We start from the raw sequence: 18,079 nt of genomic DNA, 5'->3' as shown, positions 1-18,079 counted from the left end.
GATTGAGGAAATCAGTGACAGAATTTGGGAAGGTATGCGAAAGAAGGAAGTTGAAGATGAATGTGGGTAAAAGTAAGGTGATGAGATGTACAAGTGGAGAGAGTGACAGCAGGCTGGAAGTGATCATTAAGGGTGAGAGACTGGATGAAGCGTATATTTTTAGATACTTGGGTGGGAATGTGGCAGGAAAGGGAGGAGTGGAGGTGGAGGTAGAATGTAGATTGAGAGAAACGAGTATATGCGTTGGTGGATTAAAAAGTGTAATGAGAAATAGACATCTGGGAATAGATGCTAAGAGGTTATATGAAAGAGTGATTGTGCCAGCAGCACTGTACAGGACAGAAATATGAAACATAATCGAGGAAGAGTGAATGAGTTTGAATGTGTTTGAGATGAAATGTCTGAGAAGTATGATAGGGGTTACTAGGCTAGATAGAGTGATAAATGAGGAGGTGAGGAGGAGAACAGGGGTTGAAAGGGAGCTGGGAGATAGGGTTGATGAAAGAGTATTAGGATTATTTGGACACATGGAAGGAATGAGTGAAGAAAGATTAGTAAAAGAAGTGTGGAAGGCATAGGTGGAAGTAGTGAATATAAGGGGGCGTCCTAGGATGAGATGGATGGATGGGGTGAAAAGGGCATTACAAAAGAGAGGAATGTCTGTTGAGGAAGGATGGGAGAGGACAGAAGATAGGGGTGAATGGAGAAGGGTTGTGTATGGATGATGCTGTGATGCATTAGGGGGAATGGGTGGGGAATGGGGGGAGAGGAAGTGTGTTTGAGAAATAATTTGAAGCAGACCGAAGGGATTTCTCCCGGTCTTCTCCTTTTCCGCATGAGGAGACGGAGAGGAGGGGGGAGGTCGCCGAATTTATGAAGCGGCCTTGCTGTGGATGTCCTGTGTCTAGCGACACTGCTTCTGTCCCAGGGCAGTGGACTGGATGCAGGGATGACCCGTCATCCAGGAAATGGCAAGATAAAAGGGAGGGAGGAGGGTGGAGGGGAGTGGAATATTTAGGAAATGGAATGCATGGGAGCGGTTTCTATGCATTTTTCTTTTTGTCTACCCCCCCCCTGTGTAAGGGTTAAAGCCTTTGATATATGTATGTATGTATAAGTCTTCTATACATGTTCTGTTTCTACTTTGTTAAGAATTGTTATTATATTCATTATAAATTTTTGTTCAACAGATTTGACAAATTCAATACAAAATACAATCCTATTGGAGAATCTAGACTGAGAGAAGTATTTCTGAAGACTGACAATTACCTGAACGGGAGATACTTTGCTCATATTATCAAGGTTTGTGTGTACTTGTTTTTGTTATGTATTTGGTATACTTTTCCCATAGTTTTACAATAGGGCACACTAGAAGAGGAAATCAGTAAGAGACCTGCAGTATATGAAAGCTAGCTGAAAAAATCACACTTTAAATTATCTAGTCAAATTGCACTTGATTTATCAACAGGAAGTTCTGAGTGATCTAGAGGAAAGCAAGTACCAGAATGCTGAATTGCGACTTTCAATTTATGGGAAATCAGCAGATGAATGGGACAAGTTGGCAAAATGGGCAGTAATGCACAATGTCCATTCTGAAAATGTTCGCTGGCTCATCCAAGTTCCAAGACTTTTGTAAGTAATATATGATAGGGACATAGTGCTGCATCCTAACCACTATGATTGTGGAGGCGTATTTTCTTTATGACTAAACTAGCCTAGCAGCAGTCAGAATCAAAATCCATTGAGAGAGTAAATATAGTGAGAATGTTAATATTAACTATTCCAAAGTGTCTTTCAGTCTTTTCCCACCATTTGAATATTAAGATTATTCATAATTTTCTTTTTCTTTATTTACTTATGCTAGCCTTTTGTAGACATATCAGACAAATGCTTTTATCAGCATTAGCAGTCAAAGTGATTAGAATGGGAACAGAGGGTAACTGGGGGTGAGCATTGTGGGATTAGGGAAGGAAGAGGGTACATTGATAAAATATTTGCAGTAACACAGATTTGTGAGAAGTTTTTAGCTAAAGATGAAGATATTGTATGGGCTCTCATGGATTTGGAGAAGGTATTATGACAGGGTTGACAGAGATGCACTGTGGAGTGTGTTGTGGATGTATGGGACAGGAGGAAGTCTGCTGAGATTAGTTAAAAAACAATTATACGAGTAGTAGAGCTTATGTGAGGGTTGTGAATGGAGAGAGTAAGTGGTTCAAGGTAAAGGTAGGTGCACCAGGGTTGTATGGTGTCACGATGATTGTTTAACCTCTTCACTCCGGGGCACATCGCATGTCTGGCAGCATTAGCTGCCCGACGTGCGATGTTGCATCATAATAATTGCATTATAAAAAATAAAGTCAGTGCTCAATCGTTCGTTCTCTTTCACCCGTGTATTTTGATAACCATAGAAAATTGATGAAGCCAGTTTAGAGAGAATGGAAATTACGTAGGTACGACTACAATAAATATAATCAAGATGCCGACGTCGGCATCATCGCGTACCCACTTGCTCCTCATGCCGCCTACGTAGGCATCACTGTATGGAAGTGGTTAACATATGTATAGTTGTGGTGATAATGGAGGTAAATATGAGAGTGCTGGCAGTGGCAGGTTGGATAAGAATTTGAAGGGTAAGAAGCAGGAGTGGAGAATGGTGAAAAAGGAGATGGCAAATAGGGTTGATGAAACAGTATTGGGATGGTTTGAACACAAAAGTAAAGAAGAAACTACAGTTACAAGTCTTCCTACAAAAGCTGATCTAGAGCTTATAGAAGAAGTGGAAGAAAGTCAAGAAGGTAATTTTAAAGTTATCCCAGCTACAGAACGACGCCTGGGAGAGATCAAAGCAGCTCAACAAGCAGATGCCATCTGCAAACAAGTACAAGCTTATTGTCTAGATGGGTGGCCTTCAATAATGCCTTCTCAGCCACTCTTGAAACCATACTGGGAGAAGAAACAGCATTTGACAGTCAACCAAGGACTACTAATGTTTAACAACCGCATTGTTGTTCCAACCTCCCTACAGCTGGATATTCTCAATGCTTTACATGAAGGTCATTTAGGAATTACTAAGTGCCAAGGAAGAGCAAGTTACTCAGTTTGGTGGCCTCTCATCACAAAGCAGATAGAATCTATGGTTAACAAGTGCCATATTTGTGCTAAGCTACGACCTGAACCAAAGGAATCTCTCTTACCGATGTCCTTTCCAGACAAACCTTGGAGCCGAATCGGTACAGATCTTTTTGAATTAGAGGGTAAGTCATACATCATTGCAGTTGATTATTCCAGTAGATGGTTTGAGTTCAGAGACCACAACTATTGCAGTCACAACAGCTCTTGCAGATATTTTCTCCATACATGGAATTCCCTGTTGTATCCGATAATGGACCTCAGTCACCCTACACCCACAAGCAAATGGCAGAACGGGCAGTCCAGACAGCTAAAAACATCCTTAAAAAGAACGCTAACCCTTATTTAGGACTACTTGCCTATCGTTCAGCTCCACTTAGAAGACCTACTAGAAAAAGAGGAACTCTATAGAGAGAAATACTCTAAGAGTAACACAGAGACTGACTCAACCGAGATCATACAAAGTCCTGACTGATGCAGGTTCCACAGGTGAACACAGTAAATTGCCTAACACTGAACCCAAAGAAGGGACTCCCACCCTGCTCGGTTCTTCTGATAATTCCATCCATGTCAGTGATATTCCTAAAGGTGCATCTACTTCTGTTGTTTGTCCTAGCACTAAACCTAGTGTACCTAGCCCATCACAAATTGAAGTTAGAAGGTCCGGCAGAGTGCCTAAACCCAATGTACAACCAGAAATGGTTTACTACTAAGTGTATGTTATGTATCACAAATAATAGTATCTAATTTTGTACTTAATTCTAAAGGTTTACTCTAGTTGATTTGTTATCTTTATTCTTTCTTTTGCAGCCCTTTGGGGAATTACTAACTGTTACTTACTGATAAGTTTATTTTGAGATTTTGTAAACTTGAAGGGGGATGTTGTATTATTGCTATTGCTTTGTACTATCATTACCATTGCTATTGCGCATGTCGACGTTCACGCCTATGTTGACTGATCTTACATAATAATAAACAATGTGTACGAGCATCCCACGCGTATCATTCACCCGACAAACACAAGGAAAGAATGAGTGAAGAAAATCTAGCAAAAGAGGTGTGGAGAATGGATGTGTATGGATGATACTCTGATGTAGTCTAAAGGGATTTCTTCCCATCTTTTCTATTTTCTGTGTGAGAAAACGAATAAGAGGGGGGTTGACAATTAAATGAAGTGGCCTTGCTATGAATGTACTGCGTTCTGTTGCATTGCCTCTGACCCGGGCAGTAGAGGAGACAGGGAAGACCCTTCATCCAAAAGGAGCTAAGATGAGATGGTAACAAGGATGGTGAATAGGAGTGGAATGGGTAGGAATGGAATAGATGGGAGTGGAATGTGTGGGAGTATCTACCTAGTTGTAATATATGGGAAGGGAGCTATGCTCGTGGTGACCCGTCTTTGCATGCTTTTGACTTGGCTACCTATCTTGTAAGGGGGAAGAAGCCCTTAGTATACACAGCAGAATAGAATAAAGAGGCAAGAGGAAGGGAGAGTCTCAAATACTTGGGGTTCTATATGGCACTGAATAGAGAATTGGAGTTGGAGGTGAATTATATAGTAAAGGAACCAGTGAGTGGCTGTTGGGAATGAAAAGCATTATGAGAATTACTTCTCTGGGAATGAGTCCAAAGATAAGATCGTATGAAGTGATTGTACCCATGACACAGTATTGAGCAGGGACTTGAAATTTGAGGGAGGTGGAAATGAAAAATCTAAACATATTTGATACAAAGTACTTAAGAACTATGGCAGGTGTTATGAGGGTGGATAGAGTGAGAAATATGGAGGTGAGGCAGAGAGCATGGGTAGAAGGAGAGTTGTTGGATAGGGTAGATGAAAGAGTGCCGAGATGGTTTGGGCATATGGAAAGAGTGAGTTAGAGAGGATTAGTAAAAAGAGTGTGGAAAGCAGAAGTGGTGGAACTGAAATTGAGTCATGAACTTGACCCTGTATTTGAGTTGGTGCATCAAATCATAAACTGTGACTTGAGTAGTTCCTGCAATCCAGGTTCTAGAACAGCTATTTAGCCTCTTTTAGATAATTTAAATCTCACTGGTGTTAAGGAAATGGTGGAGCACAATTACCTAATTTAATATGTACATATATTACAATTTGCCTTTAACTTACAATGAAGTCGGTGTGAACAGAGTGTGAACATAGTAATCTGGAGGGCTCAAAAATGCCTGCACATCTTTTTATACGACAACTGTACAACACAGGTGCCAATGTATGCCAGTGTAACCTATCTTATCACTATTTAACCAGCTCCACACAATTTACCCATTTCTGTATTTTTGTGTGAAGAAGGCTTACAATGTATCCATTACCACTCATCTAAAACATGTAAGGGTGGGAGGGGCCTAGAGGTAAGGGCCCTACTTCAAGTCATCATCTTGATTTACATGCCCTCTGACCTCTGAGGATGGGAGGCTCCAATTGTGTAGTCCTCTGCTGCCGGCTTCCAAATCCTCTGCAACTTTGATAACAAAAATAAGACACTCCTGTTTAAAACTAGAAATCTTACTCTATATTCTTAAATAAACCTACACATTTTACAATATACCTAGAAAGCAGTGTCATGCCCTAAGCTCTGTTTTTGTGTGTTACATCAAACTCTAAAACAGAGTTTGAGTAATTCATACAATCCAGAGTCTCAGAGAAGAATCGCCACTTTATAGATACATCCAACACGCCAGGATAAAGACAGAGGATATACAAAATCACTGAAATATTTACTAACACAACTAGTGAGAATATCTCTTACTTACAAAGTACCGACAATGTGCAGAGGTCGAGTGCGGAGGGAGCAGCGTGGGTATCTGCACCCCCCGATTTATACCCCAGCCGCACAACACAGGTGCTACTGCCCAAGTACCAACTTATCTTAATACATATATTCCTATCCCTATCCACCCAACTCCACACATCCATTACTTCCTTTATTTATGCATGGAGAGGGTTTACAATAATTCCCTAGCTTATACCTTAACCTACAAGACAGTGAGGTAGAAAAGGAGGGGAGGCGCTAATTCGTCTCATTCTTCTTGGTTAATGCGCCCCTTGACCTCAGCTAGCGGGCGGCGTTGGTTTCGTACCACTCCGCCGCTTGCCTACGAGAGCTTTCGCGCGCGTTCTAGGTCAACAGTCTTAGCGGACAAGGAGTCATTGTTCATTCTCACCCCATAGGGCTAAGGTGGTCAAGAGAGGGGACGCCGTCTTCACAACCGTCGGACTTACGCCGCTCCATATTTGGTCCGTGTTATAGGTCACGCCGAGGGGTTGCAAAACACAGTGTAGTCATGCTCCAGGAATGAATATGTCACATCACGAGTATGAACCCGGTGTGACGTGACAGCAGGCACTGTGGCTCCAGCTAGGACATGGCTTGGCACCATACCCGCATCCTTTGTCATGAAGCATGACAAGAGGAAGACCAAGAATGAGGTGGATGGATGGGAGATATGGGACTTTTGGAATGTCTGTCAAAGAAAGAAGAGAAGAATGCAAAAGATAGGAGTGAAGGGGTGATTCTATATCGATGATTGACTTTTTTTTTATGAAGGTGAGGGAGTTGCCATATAATAAAATGGTTGGGCCCTGCTGTGGACACATTGTGTTTTGCTGCATTGTCTGTGGCTCAAGTGGTGTGGTGGAGGACAGGGATGACACTTTATCCATGAAGTACTAAGATGGGAAGGGCAGTGAATGGGCATTGGATGGGCATGAGGTTGCTTTATGCTTTTACTCAGCCATTCCCTTATAAAGGGGTAAAGGCCATTTGGAATGTATAACATTAAGAGCTGACAAAAGTAGTCTTATCCTACTTTCATTATTCTTCATTTACTCTCTCTAGGGTACGTACTTCTACTTTTATTTCTTTTTATAATTGTACTGTTTATCCCTGTGTTTTTTTTTTATTCTCTCTGACATTAAAATATATACTGTACTTGTGCTGATCTTTTGTCTAGCTTATGCTTTCTCTTGATGATCTTCATATATGTTGATCTTTTTCAAATAAACTCCCAATAATATGATGTTTTAAAAGTACTTTTTTATATCAACAGTGATGTGTACAGCAACATGAATATTCTCCAAAACTTTGGACAGGTGATAGAGAACTTGTTCAAGCCACTGTTTGAAGCTACATTGAATCCAAGTAGTCACCCAGAAATCAATGCATTTTTGCAGTAAGTATAACTTATGTTTTGCACATTTATAGGGAAATTGTTGATCTTATATGCATTGTTCCATGTGAGGCTGACTCGTTATGACAAATATTTGTATAGGTCAGAAGAATCACAGTGGTGAGCTGCAAGTTTATTTCTCTAATGTTTCAGGCAGAAGTCCTTTAACAAAAGAAGGATTTCTGTCCAAAATTTGAGATATAAACTCATGCAAGCTCACCACTGTGTTTTACAATATACTTTAAAAGAAACAGGCACATGAACTTGTAATTTGTTTTTGTATATTTCTTGATATCTCTGGTAGTTTGGCAATAGTCGTGTAGTCCAAGATTACTGAACTTCTTTCTTCCTCCCATACTCCTGTCTTATGTAACTGTCCTTCAGGAAATCTTTCAGCCACTTGAGTAGTTTATCTTATAATTCTCCAATATGTTCCAGTTTTTATAGTACTCATTTTGAGACCATGGAAATTGTAACATATTGAAGGACTAAGAAGTAAACTACTTGATTGGATGAAAAATTTCCTGAAGGACAGGTTCATTGGGACAGTAGTAAAGGATAAGATGAGGGCAGTGACTAGCAGATTATCACAAGGGTATTTACTAGCACTTATAATGTTCTTTATCTACATGAATGACATGATAGTAGTGTGACAATTTACACTTTTATGTTTGTGAACAATGTAAAGATCATGTCAAGAGTGAAAGATGAAGAGAACTTAAAATTTTTGAAAAAAAACCTAGACTTTATACCAGAGCTGGTCACATTCCTCAGTGTGTTCCTCAGTATGTTCCACTTTAGTTTGGCCACAATTAGCACTCACAAACTATTAAAGCTTAAGAGACAGATTCGTACCAAAATAAAAGTCCAATAGGTCACATACTATACCAAAGAAGAATTTTATAGGCAACATCCAAAAGGTAGGCCACATGCTATACCAGCACCTATATTGCTTTAATAGTTTGGAAGTGCTAACCATATTCACTTAAGCAGAATGCACCAAGGAACACACTTAGGAATGCACCAAGGAATGTCCCCAGCTCTGCCTGGACCCAAAAGTAGAAAATTTATTTCAGTGCCAGAACATACAAGATAATCACTGATTTATTCAATGGGAGGAGAAACAATTACAAAGGTGAAAAATATCTGAGAGTTTTGATAACAGATAACCTGTCACATGACCAACATAACAGTAAGTTTGTAGGTGAGACATATGGATTGCCCAAGAAAATAAAGGTGGTTCTTCACAATATGGATAAAGAAATGACAAAAAAATATTACAGACAGCCTGATCAGCATGGGTGTCTGGAGGGGTGGTAGGTGTAAGGACAATTATCCCCTGCCCCTAGAAAATGTAAATTTGTATTATTAAAGAGATAGTGACTTGTAACAGATGTATAATGTTGGATGACAAGAAACCAAACAAATGGCTAATGTTCATCAAACAAAGAAATTATTATGTAAAAGTACGCAGAGATGAAAAGAGAAACTATAAAAAAAAATGATAGAATAATGCAAGGAAGAACCCAAACTATTTTACAGGTATGTAAATGGCAAACTGAAGAATAAACAAGAAATAGAAAAGCTACACCAAGGTAAATACGAATATACAGAAGAACTGGAAATGGCTGAAATTATGAACAACCATTTCAAATCAGTATTCACAATAGAAAACTCACCTAACTGTGAGGAAACAGAGAGAGATATCACCCTCAATGAAAGAAATAATTGTAACACAGAAGGAAATCAGTGACCAAATCAAAACCATTGACATCAGAAAATCACATGGTCCAGACGGAATTATAAATTGGATACTGAAATAATGCGTGGAGGAATTAACAGATAAAATATACAATATAATTAAGTTCTCACAGGACTGGAAGAATACAAACATTGTACCAATTTATAAGGGAGGAAACAAGGAAGATCCATCAAATTACAGACCGGTCTCCCTGACAAGCACAGTAGCAAAAAGTTATGAAAAGGTCATCAAAAATAGACGGGTTAAACATTTGGAAGAAAAAACTATACTGAATCCAAATCAATTTGGTTTCAGACAAGGAAGATCATGTACAACAAACTTGATCTGCTTCTACTCGAGATTAATAGATATAATACAAGAAAGAGATGGTTGGGCAGACTGTGCCTTTCTGGACCTACAAAAGGCATTTGATAAGGTACCACACAAGAAACTAATAAGGAAAATAGCGTCAAGAGGTGGCATTGGAGAAAAAATTATTGGAATGGATGAAAGACTTCCTGACTGGGAGGAAAATGATGCTGAAAGATACAAAGACGGGTCACAACAACCATAGCTCCCTTCCCGTATAATACAACTAGGTAAATACTTAAACACAATATCCCCACACTTATCACTCAAAACATAGCAGACCAAATACAAGCACCAAACACTGAGATAACCAACAAAATACATAAATAGAAAACACAAAATTGGCAAACATTTGCCAATACAATCACTAAACAAACAACAGTAAACTGTACAAAACACTCAATAGCATTACACTATCCAGCAGTAACACAACACACTCTCATACAGCAATAACCACAACAATAGTCAATTTATCCTCAAACAGACAACAAGGAAACACACCTATAAATCATTTTGCACAGACAAACCATCTCACCCCTCACCCTGACAATTGATGCACCATTTGACATAAGAAAGACTTCCAGACCCAGACTATGCACCCTTCATAGACAGCCAGATAAACCATATAATCCATAACCTCAAACACTCCTCCACCTGTGGCCCTGTCAACATAAGTAATATCTATCTAAAACAAGTTGGACCACATGGCATAATCATACTCACCAATATTGCAAACTACAGCCATTTGCACACTATACCAGACATCTGGAAGCATGGAAAAATCATCACCAGCTCCAAACCCAACAAAGACCCAACAGTTTCAACATCACACTGCCCAATCACACTTCTCTGCACCCCCTCCAAAGTCAAACAACACTTTATACTATAACTCATCACATCACACACACACCCTTGCTGAATCACAGCATGGTTTTAAACCACTACACTCCACAAATACTCTTTTGATAAACCTTACACAAAGAGTTTTAGATGGCATCAATCTAGAAAGGCCCCATTACAGAGCACTTCTCATAACACTAGACAATAGTAAAGCTTTCAGTGACATCCCCCATCACAACCTTACAAATGAAATATATAACACAAACATTAAATGAAATACTGAAAGGAGGAAACTTTGTAATTATGGGTGACTAACTCTAAAGAAACATGTTGGGAGATGACAGTGAAAGGTGGAGAGGACCTTTGGGGAAATATACTACTGGATAAGACTATTGAATACACAATGACTCAATGGGTAAAAGAAAATACCAGATGTAGAAATAATGAAGTACTGTCAAGATGGTAATTAAAACCCCTTTTATTCATTAGAATTAAACCAAATGAAGAAACCAGTTTGTCCATAGTAAGACTTAAACAAGGTCATACACTGTCTTCCACCAATTCCTTATGAATAATGGAAAACTGGGCTCCAGTGTCTAATAGGAAAAGACATTGGGCTGTTCTCTTGCCTCTAACTGGAAGGGAAACCAAAGGAACAATTGAATTGGACAAACCATGGAAATTAAACGTTTTCCCTTCAGAAGGAGACAACTTGTTAGCCATAGGACACATGGCTCCATGGTGCTTGGATTTGTTACACATAAAACATAAGTCAGAGCGGCCTTGAACCCAGGGCATTCCAAAGAGTCATGTCCATGATTCAAATATCAATTACACAGTCCTAATTGAGCTGCTTTAGCTCTTCTGTGTTCAAGAGAAATATAGGAAGAGCAAGAGCACCTTGAGCTTGCATGGTTAGAAGTGGGACAAAATCTATATCTGAAGATTGACTTCTTAACGGAATCTGGATTAAACTTAAAAGAGTGACTAACTCCCTTGCTAGAATGAACAGCAGGTTTTTTCAAGGACTTTTCCTTGAAGGCAAGGGAGATGCTAGCATCACTGTCTGGGTTTGATGTTAAGGTCATCAGATCCCATTTTAAGTTTAACTAGAACAGATTGATAAACATCCTTAAGTTGATTAAAATTAGGATAATTCAAATTAATCATCCGAGACAATTCAATCAAGAAAAATTTAGGTAGTTTATTTAAAATTAACTTGCTAATCAAAAGGAGGCCCTCATTTCCAGCCTTAGTAAAGTCAACTCCAATCCCTTTAAGGTCTTGTAGTTTAGAATATACAAACCTAATGAAACCTTCTAGGTCCTTCAATTTAGAGACCTCAGGTGCATTAATAATAGAATTTAACACCTTGTCTAAGATCTCTTCCTTGTTAAAAAACAAATCATCAAGAAGGAACGCAGTGTCATAATTAGAATCATCTACTGGTAAAATTTTCACTAAGCAAAAAGCCCTCCCTCTAAGAGGGATTGTGAGAATTGCTCTCAAAGTGTTGAAGAACAATAGGAGGGAGGGGAAGTTTTACCGGATCAATTCCAGTGGCATTGCTAGAACCACCAACCTTAGAACTTTGGACTCCCCTTAATCCTTCTCTCCATTCTTTGAAAGGAGAATTCTTGGAGGATAGACAGGTGGTAAGCCCTGGAATTTTTCATATGTCATCATCAAATATTTGAATTTCCGTGAGGAAATTTTCAATTTGGGATAACATGGAATCATGAACAGAGAGGGATTGTAGCAATGCTACTGTGGTGAAGAGAAAGAGGTTTTGGCGGGAGCCACTATATTACATAATTGCAATGGGTTAGGTTAGGTCGGGTCAAGCATGGTTGCTCTGGCAGGGAAGTGTCAGGTCATGGGCGACATCATTCACATTCCATGCCACGTGATCATTGTGGTGTGTACAATATTCCCCTCTCAAAATTGCCTTGGCTTCAGAGGGCGTCCTGCACGTGAGAATTTGGTGGGCGGAGTGTCAAGGTGTGCGGTTTTAGGCAGTCAAGACCCATTCTGGCTTGCCGGAGATGGAGATGCGGAAGGTCTTGTCCTTATGTTCAAGGACAAGATGGGGGCCAGTGTAGGGACAGGCGAATGGTGGAGTGTGAGCTTCTGTCCTCGGGAAAACATGCGTCGAGGTGTTTTGGGAGGTATTCCTTCACCTCCCGGTGATGTGTCAGCACTCATGGGGCAAATTTGTGTGACAGTTGCTGCAGGCTCTCGGGAGAATCCTGTGGAGGGAAGAATTCTGTGGGCACTACGAGGGTTTGGCCGAGGACCATCTCTGCTGGAGACACGTTGAGGTCGTCCTTGATAGCTGTCCAAAGGACAAGGAGTATCTATGGTACTGTAGTTGGGGTAGCTAGGAACCGTTGTTGCAGTGTGCCATATGAGGTGCTTTGAGTGAGTGGTGGGTTTGCTCGATCATGCCGTTGGCTGCAGGGTTGTAGGAGATAGTGTGGTGGACTGTAGTACCCAGGAGTTCAGTGAGGGAGTGCCACAGCCGCGACGTGAAGCAAGTTCCTCGGTCGGAGGTGACGTGTTCTGGGAGGTCAAATCTGGCGATCCATCCACTGAGAAATGCTGCAGTGCAGGATGAGGCTATACTATCCTTCATGGGGATGGCCTCCAAATAGCGGGTTGATCTATCAGTGGTGAAGAGGTAACTATGGCCTTCCGACGGGGGGGAGTGGGCTGACGACATTGACATGAATATGTGCGAAGCATCGTTGGGGCTGATGGAATGGTCCGATACCTGATTCAGTGTGGCGATGAATTTTGCTTTGCTGGCAGGCAATGCAGGATCTGGCCCACTCCTTTGCGTCCTTGGAGATGTTGTGCCAGATGAATTTCTGCTTCAGGAGCTTTGCAGTGACGCTCCCTAAAGGGTGAGACAGGCCGTGTATTAAATTGAACACTTGACGTTGGAAGGCGGCTGGGATGAGGGATCATGGGCGGTTGGTACTGATGTTGCAGAGGATGGTGTGGTTGTCGTGAAAAGGAACATCTTGCCACTGAAGGGATGTGATGGATGTCCTGTAGGCAAGTGTTTCAGGATCCTCCCGTTGCTCTCTGGCGATGGTACTGTGGTGAAGAGAAAGGTTTTGGCGAGTTCATTTCCTTTATTGTAAGGTACGAGTGAACTGCGATTTGCTAGGTAAGACCACCCGCTTGCACGGGATCGGAAAAAACAGCTTTCTACACAGAGTAATAGATAACATAATAGAATTTGGAAAAAGCAAAAATAGAGTATCAGGTATATAAAATTGGAAACAAAGAACTCAAAAAAGTCAATTCAGAAAGGAACCTGGGAATAATCATCTCAAAAGACTTGACATCTGATAAACATGTCAACAAATTATTTGGAAAGACTTTTAACTTACTAAGATCAATGAAAGTGGCCTTCGACTACATAGATGAGATGCTTAAAAAATAGTGGTTACATTGATAAGACCTAAACTGGAATATGCCACAACATTGTGGGCACCCAGCACAAAGAAAAACATAAGAAAATTAGAAAGAATCCAAAGAGCAGCGACAAAAATGGCACCTGCACTGTCAAATCTGACATATGAACAAAGATTGGAGAAATTACATCTGTCAACACTGGAACAGAGAAGAGAAAGAGGTGATTTATTGACCATTTACAGAATTATGAAAGGGATGGAAATTCTCAATAGAGATGACTTATTAAAGTGGGACAGAAGAGAAACAAGAGGATTAAAAAAGAAACTAAAGAAGGACACTTATAGAAGAGACCTGAAAAAGAATAGCTTCCCACATAGAGTGATTGATGTCTGGAACAAACCAAATGGAGAAACAGTGAATGCCAAAACTATACACGATTTTAAGAATAAACTGGATGCGGAGAGATACGAAAATGGGTCACTACAAGCATAGCTCTCGTCTTGTAAAATACAACTAGGTAAATACAATTAGGTAAATAATGGAACAAACTGAAAGAGAAAACAGTGATTGCTAAAACTATACATGATTTTAAGAAAGAACTGGATGCGGAAAGTCAGGAAAGATACAACAACGGATCACTACAAGCGTAGCTCTCCTCCTGCAAAATACAACTAGGTAAATAAATACACACACACACACAGGAGGAATACAAGGTAAGCTACTGGAATGGATGAAGGATTATTCAAGTGGGAGAAAAATAAGAGTGGTACTAGGAGACAAAAATTCAAACTGGGAAGATGTGATAAGTGGCATCCCACAAGGCTCTTTACTGGCTCCTTTAATGTTTGCCATATATATAAATGATATGGATGAGGGAGTGAAGTGTTACATGAACTTCTTTGCTGACGATGCCAAATTACTAAAGAGAGTAAGCAAAGAAGAAGATTGCAGATCACTACAAGAAGACCTGGACAAAGTATGGGAATGGAGTCAGAGGTGTGAAATGAACTTCAACATTAAGAAATGTAGTATAATGGAATTTGGAAAAAGCAGAAATAGAATATCGGGTCAATATAAATTTGGTAACAAGGAAGTCAAAAAAGTTGACTCAGAAAAGGACCTGGGAGTGATTATTTCAAGTGACTTGACACCTAATAAACATGTCAATAAATTATTTGGAAAGACTTTTAACTTATTAAGATCAATGATAGTGGCCTTCGACTACATGGATGAAGAAATAGTAAAGAAAATAGTAGTTGCACTTATAAGAACTAAACTAGAATATGCTGCAACACCATGGGCACTTAGCACAAAAAAAAAAAAAAAATAGAAAGAATTCAAAGAACAGCGACAAAAATGGCACCTACACTCTCAAATTTGACATATAAACAAAGATTGGAGAAATTACATCTATCAACACTGGAACAAAGAAGAGAAAGAGGTGATTTGTTGACCATTTACAGAATTATGAAAGGGATGGAAATTCTTGATAGAGACGACTTATTAAAATGGGACAGAAGAGAAACAAGAGGACATGAAAAGAAGCTAAAGAAGGACAGTTACAGAAGAGATTTGAAAAAGAATAGCTTCCCACATAGAGTGATTGATGTCTGGAACAAACTAAATGGAGAAACAGTGAGTGCCAAAACTATACAAGATTTTAAGAATAAACTGGATGCGGAGAGATACAAAAACAGGTCACTACGAGCATAGCTCTCGTCCCGTAAAATACAAATAGGTAAATACACACACGCACACACACACACTTTCGTCCGATGCACGGCGAAGATTGGAGTTCCGAAGAAAAATCAAAATTTATGTGGATCTCAACATCAAGGAAGTACCTTATTGTATTTACAGGGAAGGGGAAAGCTTGTGGTGTAGTGGGAAGGTGAGAAAAAAGGAGAAGGGGAGGGATTACTGAGGGAAATGGAAGGAAATGAGGAAGGGGAGGCTTTGGTCCAGGAGGCCAGGCGTCTTGTAAACAAGCGAAGGATTGATGATGATTTTGGAGAAGAAGGGATTAACAAAAATGTAAAGATTAGCAATATAGATGAGAGCAGCACAATGGAAGGTGAAGATAATAATTTCCAGGGATTTAATAAGGGAGGGGGGGTATACCAACCTCCCTCGATTAGCAAGACTAGAGGAAAAACTTGAAAAAATGACCGAACATTGGGAGAGTAGGTTTGGTAACATAGCAAAGATTGCACAGAGAGTTGAAAAATTGGAAGAACTAGAGAAGGTGAACAAAAACCTAACTAAAGAAATAGAAGAATTAAAAAGACAGTTAAAAGAAGTGAAAGACGAGAATGAGGAATTAAAGAGGAATAATAAAGACAATAAAAAGGCCATAGCAAAAGAAGCACAGGGTTGGAAAAAATCCAAGAAAACAGTAAAGTTGCATTTACTGACATGATAAAACAGTAAATGAAAGAACAAACTGAAGACTCAGTTATTAAAGTGATGAGACAGAAGGAGAATATAGTAAGAGACTTAGCAGATAGAAATAAATGTATAATTATATTTGGAATGGAAAAGAAGTATAACCTAAATAGAACCACAAGAATCAAAGAGGAAAAATAAAAAGTAAGCAGTTTCCTAGAATTAGTTCAGGAAGATGAACCTGAAATCATGAAACAAATTGAAGAGATGTATAGACTCGGAAAGTATACTAAAGGTAAGACCAGACCAATTAAGATTAAATTCAGATCACAAACGACAGCAGAGAATATTTAAGCAAAAACAGGGAATCTAGCAGCAAGTGAACAATATAAAAAGGTATGGATAAAAAGAGAAATGAATAAAGAGGAAAGAGAGGAGGAAAAAATGAAAAGACAAGAAGCTAAGGAAAAAAACGAGAACACAACAGACTCAGAAAAAGAGAAATTCTATTGGAGAGTAGTGAATATGAAAGTAAGGTAATACAACATACTAGAGAAAAACAAAAGGGAAACAGAAAATACAATGGAAGTAGCAGAAAATTAAAAGTGTCTTACACAAATATAGATGGATTAATAACAGGATTGAATGAGCTGAATGATTATCTGAAGGAAAAAGAACCGGACATAATGGGAATTGTAGAAACAAAATTAAAAGGTCCACTACCACTCAACAGTGTAGGACACAATGCATATAATTATTGGATTAGAAACAGAGAGACAAAACAAGGGGGTGGAATTATGTTCCTGACTAAGAAGGATATAAACGTGAGGTGTGTCACATATGGAAAGAATACAATAGAAATGATTATGATCGAAGTGGAAGACAGAGATAAGAAGAGCAGAAAGTTTGTAATAAATTATGTGCTTCCAAAAACAGCCTCGTGGGAATAGAGTGAACATAAAAATATTGTAGAAGACACAAGGATAACATTAAATAAGATAATGGAAGATGGAGGAAGAATAGTTATAATGGGCGACTTCAATTGCAAAAAAGTCTGCTGGGAAGAGATGACAGTAAAGGGTGGAGACGACTCATGGGGAAATGTTCTACTCGAGATGATTATTGACCATACAATGACACAATGGATACAAGAGAACACTAGGTATAGAAATGAAGAAGAACTATCAAGACTAGACCTAATAATCACATCTGAACCTAAAATTGTGGAAAAGATTGAATATAAGACACCAATAAGTAAAAATTACCACATATTGATTGAACTGGAACTAAATGAGCAGAAATACATGAAAAGAAATGAACAATATAGAAAAGGAAGAATGATGTATGATTTTTTTTTTTTTTTTTTTTATAAAATAAGAGAATTCTTTCAAAATGAAAACTGGGAAAGAATATACAAAGAAGATACAACAGTGGAAGAGAAATGGAATATTTTGACAAAAATTTATAAAAAAGGAGCGGAAAAGTATGTCCCAAGACAAAAACAAGAAAAAGTATATGTAAAGTGCTGGTACAACAAAAGTGGTAGGGAGTTAAAAGACAAAAGAGATAAAGCTTGGACCAAATGGAAGAAAGACAAAAGAACTGAAAAATGGAAAATATATACTTGTTATAGAAATGAATATGTACAAGTGTGCAGAGAGGAAAAGAGAAAATATGAAAAAGATGTCATAGAAAAATGTAAAAATCAACCAAAACTATTTTACAGATTTGTAAACAACAAACTGAAAAACAAACAAGATTTAGAGAAATTAAGATGAGGAGTTGAATACACAGAGGAAATAGAAATGGCAGAAATTATGAACAAGCATTTTAAATCAGTGTTTACAAGGGAGAACATACAACCTGGGGAGATCAAATGGAAAGAGAAAGTCCCCCCTATGAAAGAAATAGAAGTAACAAAGAATGAAATAATGAAACACTTGAGTAATCTTGATGTCAGAAAATTGCATGGACCAGATGATATAGCAAACTGGGTTTTGA

General features: G+C 39.0%; 1 protein-coding gene across 10 annotated transcripts in view; it reads left to right on the top strand.

Moving 5' to 3' along the window:
- The window catches only part of AMPdeam (AMP deaminase), a 432,435-nt gene that overhangs the window by 399,503 nt on the left and 14,853 nt on the right, over window positions 1–18,079 (top strand). For all 10 annotated transcript variants that reach the window (XM_076210194.1, XM_076210195.1, XM_076210191.1 and 7 more), the window contains 3 exons: window positions 1,191–1,302; window positions 1,469–1,632; window positions 7,198–7,320. In XM_076210194.1, the coding sequence (XP_076066309.1) occupies window positions 1,191–1,302; window positions 1,469–1,632; window positions 7,198–7,320 (399 nt within the window). The remainder of the gene's footprint in view (window positions 1–1,190; window positions 1,303–1,468; window positions 1,633–7,197; window positions 7,321–18,079) is intronic.

The sequence above is a fragment of the Oratosquilla oratoria genome, chromosome 27 (genome assembly GCF_046742065.1).
Source record: "Oratosquilla oratoria isolate Oo_2021 chromosome 27, ASM4674206v1, whole genome shotgun sequence".
Lineage (NCBI taxonomy): Eukaryota > Metazoa > Arthropoda > Malacostraca > Stomatopoda > Squillidae > Oratosquilla > Oratosquilla oratoria.
This window is presented reverse-complemented; position numbering and strand designations above follow the sequence as displayed.